The sequence below is a fragment of the Clytia hemisphaerica genome, unplaced genomic scaffold (genome assembly GCF_902728285.1).
Source record: "Clytia hemisphaerica strain Z4C2 unplaced genomic scaffold, Clytia hemisphaerica genome assembly, whole genome shotgun sequence".
Lineage (NCBI taxonomy): Eukaryota > Metazoa > Cnidaria > Hydrozoa > Leptothecata > Clytiidae > Clytia > Clytia hemisphaerica.
In genome coordinates, this window is record NW_027104383.1 from 544160 (window position 1) to 557227 (window position 13068).

The 13068-nt window shown below is 32.9% G+C and overlaps 1 protein-coding gene and 1 long non-coding RNA gene across 2 annotated transcripts; both read right to left on the bottom strand.

Annotated features, from left to right (window-relative positions):
- Positions 1-1180: 1180 nt before the first annotated feature.
- LOC136819200 (uncharacterized) lies at positions 1181-2647 on the bottom strand. The gene is made up of 3 exons (XR_010848406.1): positions 2328-2647; positions 2044-2126; positions 1181-1799 (listed from the first exon to the last, which is right to left on the bottom strand). It is a non-coding gene; the product is annotated as an uncharacterized lncRNA (long non-coding RNA).
- Positions 2648-3444: 797 nt separating this feature from the next.
- On the bottom strand, positions 3445-8436 carry LOC136819223 (uncharacterized). The gene has a single exon (XM_067075442.1). The coding sequence runs from the start codon at positions 8434-8436 to the stop codon at positions 3445-3447; it is 4992 nt and encodes a 1663-aa protein (XP_066931543.1).
- Positions 8437-13068: the final 4632 nt, after the last annotated feature.

The following is a 13068-nucleotide window of genomic DNA, read 5'->3' on the forward strand; positions in this document are numbered from 1 at the left end:
TCATTTAGGGGTGTGGTAAACTTGCAATTTTCATTTACTAACCTTGACTTTTGAAGAGATAATTTCGTGACCTTTCCCAATGAAAAATATCACCGGGTCTAAAACAGGGGCCTTTAATGATAAAATCCAAGCCACATCTAGAAACCTATCACAGGATAATTTTCTCGATGCTTGACCTGGGTTTTTTCAGAATTTTAAATATTATTCGATTTGCATCTTTCAAACAAGTTTAAGTTAATTGAAAGCAATCAAGAATTGTCTAAAAATAATCATCACAATTATGAATACATTATGAAAGAGAATCTAATGCCTGTGAATTAATTGTGAGTGTTTTGTTTAAAATTGATTGCAGTTGTATCGTTATTTTTTACTGGAAGATTCTCCAGCTTATTCACGGTTCAGTGGATGTTTAATTAATAGATAAAGAATGAGTTATTTTACTTATTGAGTTTAAAGCCTCGACTGGGCTAAATGTGATACTCTTGGATGGGAAATGTAACCACTTATTTCCCATCTGAAACGTGTGACTTGCGCGGTTTTCACACAAACGCCGTATTGAAAGTAAAATGTATCGCCAGATTTCGAAAAATATGCTGTGTAAAAATAAACAAAACGCTAGATTCATTTTTTTCTTGCTTGAGAAAGCTGGAGGTTCTCCTTTAGCACTTCGGGCTTTTAAATCGATGAGTTTACCAGTAGGATATCTTTAATTCTATAAAAAACCTTTTCTCCAAAGTCAAAAGTAGATAGTCCCTCACTCCTTCTTTGGTTTCGTAGGCCCTCGTTTCTGCTTTAATTTGATACTGGTTAAGCGTTGACAAGCCTCGTCTCTTTCATCACGCTTTTGAAACTTTTATTTACGTACCTTTGTCTGTATGTGTTTCCTTGATGCTTGGTGTTTATTTTGAACGCAATTATGGTTAACCTTTGGAAATAAAATTCCTTGAGATGGCTTATGAATAATAAAGGTCTAAACACGGTATACAGATTGAGATAGTGAAGCAATCATATTTTATTTGCAGAAAACTCTTGCAATTAGTATATGTAATCACATGATAACGAGTGCAATTCGAATATAAACCAGCTGCGCTGGAAGGTCGCCCTTAAATATTAAAGAGCTGAGAAGGCTAAAAGCTGAGAAGACTTATTATGAGAAAACTGACGAAATCGGAAGTAATAATTTTTGTCAATTTCATAAATTTTTCTTAAGAATAAAAAGATATCATACCAAAGGATAAAATGGAGTAAAAGAGAATAATTATTATACAACTCGAATATCAATTAAGTTTCATTAAATAATACTGTCTTTTTATTCATATGCAAGTGAATCAATAGTATGTCTTTGTAATTTCTTCCATCAAAATGACAATATTCGAGAACACGATTATTTGCAAGGACGAACAACAGGCAACACAACAATTTTAACCAGCAATCCAACCAGGTTGATGCATATTAAATGGCCAAAATAATTTTTTTAATTGATTTGATAATAGACTTTCACCAAGTAAAAAAGCAACGACAACGAGGAATAATTTTGAAAACCAAAATATTTGTGTGATGCCATTTGAGCAACTTTTAAAACATAAAGAGCAAGGTTACGAGCATTTTTTGAATCACCAAAATGCGTTGACTGAAATCTTAAAAAAACCATATTCAATCTTCACCACAAGAAATGTCCATCTATGAATGCGCTTTATTGCTATACGATTAACGAATAAAGAGCGCTTCGATATTTTGACTGACACAATGATGTTGTAAGTAGCCAAAGATGAAATGAATTTGGACTTCTTGTTCAAAATCTAGCAACAAAAGGAGAAACAAAATATTGTTCAGAATGTGTGAGTTTATAAATAAAATTCTTAAATCTAGATCAATTGGACAGCATAAAGACATGAAAAAATCCACTTTCTTGTATATATCAAGCAGCAATAAAACAAAGTGCACAAAATAAATCTACTTTAATGACATGTTTTGATCTTCTGTCTCTTTTTGTTTCGGATACCCTGAACTTAATTGATTGATACATATTAAAAAAGATTTTACCTGATTTTTGTAAATTTACAGCATCAAAGTAGAAGATCGTCTTGGTGTTGGTGTGTTTGATACTTTTCTGTACGATCAATCTCCTGGTTTAAAAAAATAAGTTTAGCAATCAAAACAGACTCATTCAGAAGGTCTTTCATGAAGCGATGTTAGGCGGATCTCTATAACTCTTAAAATTGGAATGGGGAGGGCCAAAATTAACCTGATAAAGAATGGAGTTACGCTGATTTTAAAGAAATTAAAATTTGACTTGAAATAAATTAATATTTTAAAAGATATCTCACCTTGCTCCTTTCCATGTTCCTTGTGTGAATTGTTTGATATACAAATCATGAAATGGACAATTTGATGTTTTTGTAGGCTATCGATTATGGTATAGTATATAATGTCACCCAAGATTACGAACAAAGAATTCAACCACAACACGACATAATGCATTGATTATCACATTTCTGATTACCACATTAACCAAATTTCGTACACTTCCATTGGCAGTTAACATCTACATATTATTTTAGTCCAATAGTATCCAATATTATTTTCATTCATATTTTCATTAGTATTGTCCTTATTTAAATTTGTTTCTAGAATTAAATTTTAATGAATTTGTTTTATAAACAGTGAACTTTGAAATGAGATAAATGAATAAATTAAAAATTTCCTAAAAATTCTGAAATTCCCTTTGAAAACTAAAAACAATTGTTTCAATAAATTAAAAAATGCTTAACTATATTACAAAATTGTGTAATTATAAATTTAAAATTTTGTACTAATTCAAGTTTTTTACAAATATGTAGTTGAAATTTATTTACAAAAAATGTACAAATACATAAAAAAAGTTATGAAAAGTATACTAATAGGTAAAAATTGTAAATTTTAATCTTCAGAGATCGCAGAGAAATGAATATTGCCATAGAAATACCTGATAGCGGAAATAATTATTTTAAATCTAAAGAGCAAAGGTATCATTAATTCCTAACCTAAGAGTGTTTTATACATCAAAACAGTTTTTGGCATAAAATTACAAAATTATTGAATGATTTACCAAAGAGAAATTATTTGTGATTTTCATAATTTCAAATTCTTGTATTACCCTAACTAAACAATATAACAAAGGCAATGCAATCAAACGGATACCCCCTTTCCTACCCAGGGGGGGAGGCACTCAAAATAAAAATTACTGTTTGTTTACACCAAAGGTTGACTCTAAAATTCTTACATCACAATGGAATCTTTCAGAAATTTCTTTAATTCCAAGAAGACTAAATTTTTGCAAATGAAACCTAGGTTATTTACCTTGAATGCACTCCCCCACCCCTCCCCTCTCTCAAACTGATTATGCAAAGCAGGCTAAGTAGACTAAGTAAGCTGACAAAAAGTAATGATGAATTTATCAATAATTCAAGATTTGTTCAATAGTGAAAAACAAACTCCATCGTGGTCTGAAAAATAAATATTCTTAACAAAGCATTCTACTTCTTTCTGATCTATGAAAGTTTTTTTCAAATACACATGATCAAGAAGGCCACCTGCCAGATGAGTTGGTTCATTTACTATCAATGTGTATGCGGAGAGTACATTAGCAAGATCTACCATTGTAGGATCCAAAGCATCAATATTGAAATCTCCCAAGATAATGTCTATTCCATCATATAAAAGTTCTCGCAGTTCTTCAAAAAAAGTATATTTTGAATAATCAGGTGGTTTGTACAAAAGTAAAAGTGTAATGGGTTTGTTACTAAATGATTCTTTAACAAACTTTACACATGTGTAACCAGCTGCTTTGAGGCATTCTAGAATCTGAATTGAAGAATTTGAACAATATGCAGTGTTTTGAAACCGGTTGATAGAATTATTATTGTATTCAATTTTGAAAGCTTGTAGTGTTTCATCGATATCATTCGTTTCACTTGAAGGTGAAATTTGGGTTTCAGTAAAACATAATAAGTCACTACTCATAAGAGTTTCTGTATGAATTATATCAACTGCATGTTTCTTCAGAGATCGGACATTTAAAAGTGATATATACAACTGCTCTTCAGAAATGGAAGTAGGTGAAAATTCTTCAACTTTTGGTAAAGGATTAGCTTTACGTAACCGTTCATACTCAATACCTGCTTCCTTGTTAGCACGGATAGCTTTTTTATTGTATTCACCAACCAAGAATAATCCATTTATGTCAGTCACTCTAGATAAATTTACATACATTTGACCTTCGTTGAAGATTTTTTGTGCAAATAATTCAAAACTGACAACTGCAGACTGTAGTGTTAACCCTTGGACTTTGTGACTTGTACAGGCATAAGACAAAACTAGAGGAAATTGAGTTCTTCGAACATTTAAAGGTTTTTCTTTATTTCCTTTTTTCTTTTGCTTTCTTGTATTAAATGTACATTCTGCTCTTTCAATTAAAGTCCAATTGTTTTCTCTACATATGGTATCTAAATTAGATGCTTTTTTACCAGCTGTAATATCATCAAGTTTAACATAAATACCTGAAATTTTATTATTGGAATTAAATTTAAAACCCATAACTTTTCCTACTTGGCCATTAACAAGCCTGTCTGTAATGTCAATATTTTTGGAAATCAAAATACGAGCACCAACTTTCAACTCAAGTACACGAGCTAGACCACCTGTTTCTCTTGCTTGAGCATTTTCAATAAACTTCATATCTTTGGTTGTCAAATGTTTTGGAATCTCATCTTGTGCAGTAATCATTTGGCTCTCAGTCGATAGCTCATTCAATTTTTGCAAATTATAAGAATCCACTGGTTTATTTTCTGCAAAAATGTGAGTGATGTCTGCTGGGTAATCTGGACTGTCTTTAGAAATAAATCTTGACTTTAAAAGTGCTTCTTTTTCCTCATCTAGATCACCTAGTCGAACTTGATTCAAAAGATCAACAAATTCTATGTCATTCCTTTGACGCATAACTTGGGTTAATTCGGCTAATTGGAAACTTCGCCACAGTTCAAATCCATTTATTTCATCCATCAAAGAGCAATTTGGTTTTACATGGTTATTTTTACCATCAATGGGATCTTTTTTGACAATGGGACCTTTGAAAATGGGACCTTTAAAAACAGGTGGTAGTTGATATAAATCTCCACATACTAAAACAGATTTCCCAGCAAATGGCTTCTCAACATTAAATATCTGGCGCAATCTTTTATCAATTTTTCTAAACAGATTATTCGAAACCATGGAAATTTCATCAATCATTATTATTTCAATGCAAGCAAGTTTTTGTTGTAAGTTTTTTTTTGATGAAGCATTCAATGAATAAAACTCTGTTGTAGGAATGATTAAACCTGAATGTATGGTAGTTCCATTCACATTTATAGCTGCTACACCAGTCGGAGCAAGCACTAGGATTCTTTCTTTGGTAGGTTCTCCTCCTCTGTACATTAAAAGTTTTGACAAAGAATGATATATAGTTGTAAGCAAGTGGCTTTTTCCTACACCTCCGCCACCAGTTAAGAAAATATAAAATGGTTCAATATTTCTAGGTACTTTTGAACAAAGGTTCTTTATAAAATCTCTTCCCCATTTATGAATAACATCAAAGATTTCTCTCTGTTGATGATTTAAAGACCTTATACGTGCATTTATATCATTATCTGGAAGCAAAATTGATTCCATTGGAATTGCTGCCCTGAGATTTGGGGCTTCATTGTTATTTTCATTATCTGACTCATCCTCATTGTTTGGATTTCTATTTTGAAGTTCTTCATTTATTTCATCATTTTCTTGTTGTTCAAAATCATTCATGTTGAGTATCAAGTCCGTTCTGTATCGTTCTAATGCATCATCTACTAAACCTGCATATGGTTGGATCAAAGCTCTGTTCCTGTCAATCATTTCAATAACACCTGGCTCGTGTAACTTGGCAGTGTAGGTCTTTTCTACCTCTGACAGTAATTCATTTTCGTCATGGAATGGCAAATACAACATTAACAGATGGTGTGCATAATCTTCTGGATGCTTGTTTGGATTAGGTTCATAAAGACGAAGAACTAGTGGGACTTTGCGACATTTAAGTTTACCTTTCAATGTTTTTAGTTTAACAATCTTTGGATAATTATTTGATGGATGATTTGTTTCTATTAAATCATCTTCAAGCTGATTAGGTTGACAATCATTTTCATTGCATTCCTCATAGACAACAGTGTAAAACCTTAAGAATTCTGCATAACACATTTCAACGACAGATTTATAAGCCCCGCTTCTATCCTTTGGCCTATCACAATATCTATCAAGCATATTCTTTTTGAAAATTGAAGTGCTGTCTTCAGGCAACTGACTGATTTCATCCTCACTAAGACACATTCTAAATCTTTTCTCTGGTACATTTGTATTTGCAAAGGTTACACCTGGGTAAAGCTTTCGAAGCCACAATTCTGGCATAGTGAGATACACAGCTTCTTGCACGGATACTTCACGCTTTGAAACATATGCGTGTGCAACAGATTTCATTTGCTGATACTTATCGCCACCGTTTTCAAAGGCATCTTGGACAGCTTGGGTCATAGCATGAGACACTTCATCCTCAGTTTTAGAAAGATATGCACACATGTAAGTTGCAGCCTTATAATAATTAAAAACTGGCTGAATATCCAAGTTACCCTGCCAGGCTTTGAGACCTTCAGTGAAATAATTGTTCACAAAGCATGCATTTGTGTCACGTTTTAAATATATATGGAAATCTTCGTCTTCAGATACAGAAAGAGCATATTCATAATCATTTTTTGGAATATCTAATTCAGCAAGTACTCCATCTATGGTTGGAACTGGATTATAATTTTCTGCATCTGGATCAAAAAAGTTCCTTTTGCTTGGATTAAGGTTGTCGTTAATGTAATTCCTAACTTTAGTCAAAACTTCTTTTCGTAATGCAAGTATGGTTTCTTTTTGCTCGCGTGGAAGTTCTTGAGGCAGAGGTTCGGAAACAATTGTTTTCTCAGAAAAAAATTTACCAAAATAAAATCTACAAGGAGTATTCTTATATTTCCGACAAGTTTTTGAATGGCGATGCAATTGGTAAGTTTTCACAAGGTGAAATAAATCTGGATCTTCATCTTGTGATGGCAAGCTAACTTTAATTATTCTATCAATGAATTCTGTGTATTCAATCTTAGTTGCTGCGGTTAATATTGGTGCATTTAAAATCCAAAGAAATGAGTGAATGTGGGGGCTACCACGAACTTGAAATTCAACACGGATAGCATAATAAGTTGTTTTACCAAGCGGGCCATCCAAAACAATTGTTTTAAAAAATACCTCAACTCTATATTGAAAATGTCTCGCTACAAGTACAGGATTACTATTTAGTAAGTCACACCTCTCATGATAAGAAAGATTATCAATGAATTCATCAGTTACATTTTGACCTTTCATTTTGTAGATTATTGAGATCAATTCATTCCACCTAAGATCAGCACAACTCAAAGTGAAAAAGAAAGTTGGTGGACCTAGTTGTTTCACCATTGCCAAGACTTCTTGTTGAAATTTTTTCCAATACGAGGGAGACCCTTTGACAGTACTCATAAAGGCAAAAGCCTTGTCATTTGCAATGAATTGTTTAACTGTTTCTTTGAAATTCTGACTGAGCATACCAGCACTTAAATTAGAGCCAGCTACTTTTTTCATAGCAATATTTATTTGATTTGTTAAAGAGAGTTGCTGCAGAACAGAGCAAGCATAAAATATATAGTCTGCATCTGAGGCAAAGCTTTGCTTTTCATTCAAAAGGCGCTGGTTAAAATATTTAGATGGACTTAGCTTAACATCGCGTTCGGTTTTGTAGCCAAATCTACCTTTAGGAAATAAGTAAGGATGCGCAAGCAATTCACAGTTTTCATCACGTAGGATTGAAATAGGTGTTTCACCTTGACCAGGTGCTAAGGTTAGAATTTCATTGTCAACTTCTACATCTGTGGGAGTGTGAGACATTAAGGTTGTTTCGTTTGCACTTGAACGATGAGCATCAAGTGGGTTGGCTGTGGTTTCAAGATCGTCTGAATGGGAATCTTCTGTCTGAAGTTCATCACTAACCTCATGGTGTGAAAGAGCTTCTTCATCATTATTTTCAGCATTTATCTCTGACGCGTTTTGTGTCATGGTCTCATCATTAGAAATATTAGTAACATCAATTGCTATGTCTCGATAAAGGGGATTATTTTCTTTCAAATAACTTAAAATGCGTTGTATGAAATCAGGTCTAATGGGTTCAAAAACAACATGTCCTTTGTATTCTAATTTCCTTTTAAGTTTAACTATAAGTAAACCATTGTCACTAGTTTTTCGAGGTAAAACATTAGCAATATTTTCAACATCGATTGGTACATTACAAATTGAACCCTTCAATTTGGGAAATTGACCTTTAGGCATTATTGCAATTTTCTTAAATAAAATCCTGCGAGAAATCAAAATTTTTTCCAGTCTGCGAAGAGAACTAAATTCAGCTGGTAGTTCATCTAAAGTGAGTTTGTTTTTCACAGATTGACATGGTAAATTGTCTTTTTTAAGTTTATTGTGGCATGTTTTGCAAATATACAATTGCCCATCAAATGAAATTATTTCAGAGAGATATTCTACTTCTGGCATGTTATACTTGTCAGGTGAATATTTGATGACAGTTTGCTTGTAGAGACATCTGTGACAACAAACACATTTGTAAAACGGACCTTCGTGTATAAGCTTTAAAAACTTTGAAACACCTGTTTCCTTTTTGGGACAAGCTTTCCTTTTTTTAGCTATTCTTTCTTGGTTTCGAGAATAATAGACTTTCTTGTTTTTGAGTATTGTTTCTTTGTTGTCATTGTGGTACACTTTCATGTTTTTCAGTTGTGTGTCTTTATTCTTATCATGATATGTTTTATTTATTTCTTGACGTGTTTTTTGACGCTTTGCAATATTATTTCCATCATTGGAACCATTTTTTCGCTTTTTGGAAACATTACGTGAAAATGCAGAGAAATTCTTTCGGAGTATGCTTATAAGCTCTATGTTTAGATCATATATCTGAATAAATTGAATCTCAAAATTAGCAGTTTCTTTATTCATTTTTTGTAAGTAAAAATATTGGACATATTTTTCGAAGTCAAAAATGTGGTCAAATTTCAGCAGACAAGATTTTCCATTAGGATCACAAAGTCCAAGCTCGTTTCGACTATGCGAATCAAATAAATAATAACCTTGAGGACGTTTCATAATTGCTATCGTGAAATTGTTGATTATCATTAAGGCATCAAAACTTTCTTGATTTGTGGATTTACTCAGAGGAGTTTGTAGAATCAGGTCGTCATCGACTAAAGTAGCATTACCATTTGTAAAATTCAGAAAATTGATATTAGTTATAAAACCATTTGTTTCAATAAAGCGTGGCATCTCATCAACAGATAGATAGCAGTTTACACCAAGCTGTTTGTATAACTTATCTCCCTCAATCAGGATATTGTCTAAGTCGGTGGTTTTCCAAATAGAAACACGTCGAAAATTTGACCAGAATATCGCATAGAGGCAATTGACGCTACACTGAGTTCCTGCAGTTAGGCCGAACAGCTCTTCATTTGCTTGATTAAACGAACCCAAAATGGCTTTTGAAATTTGATAATTTGGCATGCTTGACATTCTCTGGGAAAATAATTCAGTCTCGTGTACAATTAAATGACTATGACGTAGTCTACGTTCAGTAGATATTAAGTGTGATACGCAAGATTGGTTATATCGGTTAGATTGGTTGGATAGGTTGATTAAGTTCTGTAGGTTAAGTAGGTTAAGTAGGTTAAGCAGGTTAAGTAGGTTAAGTAAGAGGGTGCAAGGAGCTCGCATGCAACCCTCTGGTGTGTAGCTACTTGTTTGATATATAACACAAACAAGCTTATGCTATCTTTTTTAGACAACTAGCAAGTGAGGTAGGAGTACCAGTAATTACACTTGCTGCTGTCTATATATAACAAAAAAAAGACAATAAAATACTGTAACGTAGGGATCAGAGACTCTCACCTATAAAGCAAAAGTAGCAGGTACAAATTGCAAACTGAATAAACTGCACTGACATTTCCAACCATTCCACAAGGCTTCCAATTATCTCCATTAGTTAGAAAATTCCAAGTGCGCTTATTATTATGGAGGACAAGATTGTTGGGCAAGCAAATATTTGATGTGTGTTAGTGGCGTAATATAAGGGAGATAAAACGGCTGATGCAATAATTTACTACGCGGGAAATATTTTTCCGATTTCCCGAACATTTAATTCCGAATCGGGCGACCAAACTTTCACAAAAAAAGTCTTATGGAGAAAACACCGAGATTAAAGGTCTCCTCCACTTAGCCGTGGGGCGACCAATAATTGCACGAGTGATTTTTTGGACCTACCCCGGTGGAGGTCCTATAAATTAACCTTTGTCCGTCCGTCCGTTAGTTACCAGCTTTTCTCGAGATTGGCTCATTAGTTTTTTCTGATTTTTTGCACAATGATGCAAAATGGCAATGCCCAAAATGTGACGGAGCCCGATTTTCGAAAAAAAATTTTTGGGGGCAAATTTGGGCCAAAAAACGGCTAAAAAACGGGCTTTTTGGACTTTGTGAAAAATTGGATCATTAATTTTTTCTGATTTTTTGCACGAAAGTAGGGTACCATCATAGGTATAAGATGGCTCAAGCAGATTTTTGCAAAAAAATTTTGTTGGCTCAAAAAACGCATGTTTATCTATAAGAATCACTATTAATAAGCATTCATCAATGTTCTTAGTCAAATTACTCAATTTTTTTATGAGATAGATGTTTTTTCTGCTCAAGGGGGCTTACTTTTGAAGAATATGCGTGTTTAGACAGGAAATTTGGGTTGCTTGGCGTGTTTTTATAGAAAAACTGGCCAAATTCGATATTTTTTTATAAGCACATTATCAATTACTTAAGTATTGGCGTTTCTCGAGATTGGCTCTTTCATTTTTTAGGATTTTTTACACAAAGATGCATAACTATAAATACTTGAATGTGACAGAACCCGATTTTCGAAAAAAAATGTTCTTGGGCAAATTTGGGCCAAAAAACGGCTAAAAAACGGGTTTTTTGGACATTGTGAAAAATTGGATCATTAATTTTTTCTGATTTTTTGCACAAAAGTAGGGTACCATCATAGGTATAAGATGGCTCAAGCAGATTTTTGCAAAAAAATTTTGTTTGCTCAAAAAACGCATGTTTATCTATAAGAATCACTATTAATAAGCATACATCAATGTTCTTAGTCAAATTACTCAATTCTTTTATGAAATAGATGTTTTTTCTGCTCAAGAGGGCTTACTTTTGAAGAATATGTGTGTTTAGACAGGAAATTTGAGTTGCTTGACGTGTTTTTATAGAAAAACTGGCCAAATTCGATATTTTTTTATAAGCACATTATCAATTACTTAGGTATTGGCTTTTCTCGAGATTGGCTCTTTCATTCTTTATGATTTTTTACACAAAGATGCATAACTATAAACCCTTGAATGTGACAGAACCCGATTTTCGAAAAAAAAATGTTTTTGGGCAAATTTGGGCCAAAAAACGGTTAAAAAACAGGTTTTTTGGACTTTGTGAAAAATTGGATCATTAATTTTTTCTAATTTTTTGCATAAAAGTAGGGTACCATCATAGGTAAAAAATGGCTTAGGCAGATTTTTGCAAAAAAGATTTGTTGGCTCAAAAAACGCATGTTTATCTATAAGAATCACTATTAATAAGCATACATCAATGTTCTTAGTCAAATTACTCAATTTTTTTATGAGATAGATGTTTTTCTTTGCTCACGAGTGTTTAGACAGGAAATTTTGGTTGTTTGGCATGTTTTTATAGAAAAACTGGCCAAATTCGATATTTTTTTATAAGCACATTATCAATTAGTTAGGTAGATTGATTGGCTCTTTTATTTTCTACGATTTTTTGCATAAAGATGCATAATTATAAATCCTCAAATGTGACGGAGCCCGATTTTTGGAGAAAAAAATTTTGGGGTATATTTCAGCTAAAAAAACGGCCATAAAAGGGTTTTTTGGACTTAGTGAAATATTGGACCATTGTTTTTTTCTGATTTTTTGTATGAAAGTAGATAAAAGATGGCTCAAGCAGACTTTTGTAAAAAATGAATTTTTCAGCTCAAAAAAAAGCATCTTTATCAATAAGAATCACTATTAATAAACATACATCAATGTTCTTAGCCAAATTACTCAATTTTTTGGAGATGTTTTTTTGCTCACGAAGTCTTGAATATGAAAGAACATTTCAAGAGCATGAAATTTTGGTTTCTAAACGTTTTTTTATAAGAAACAGACGACTAATTTTAATAGATCGTCACTATTTGTGTTCTGAATGATTGTTTAATGGTCACGTCACGTAGATATCAATTATAAATGTGTTAAATGCATAATCCAGGTAGGTCCATCAAAGTATCACTTGTTTGTTATTAATTTTCCGAGTCCGAAAGGACGAGGAAAATTCGAAACAAAAAAATCACGAGTGCAATTTTCGAATTGTACTAGTTATTATGTGATTACGAGCTAATCGCACAATGGCTTTCACTACTTTTTCCCAGTTTAGTAGGGGGAAATTTGTTCGTTTTTTTGAGGTCGCTCGATTTTTTTAGTCAAAGCACTTGTTATACATTTTTGGAAAGCTAAGGGGTAGGGGAATCAAAATAACTTAGGTGCCAATTTTTTTTCGGACACTTTGGTGTGATTTTCGGACAAATACGACGGTCTCAGGCAAAAATCATAGGGTGAAAAATTAATGAAAATTTTAGCTTGAGAAAACGGAGACCTGTTGTATATTTTTGGAAAGCTCTCAAAGAATTAAAATTAGTGATATATTGCGAGCATAGGTGATTTCGGTACCTAACTCGAGATATTGAGCTTCCAAATGCGCAAAAACTGGACAAAACAGCTGTTTCTGGCTGAAAAACACTGAAAACACTGTTTTTAAGGGTTAATATCTCGAGTTAGGTACCGAAATCACCTATACTCGCAATATATCACTAATCTT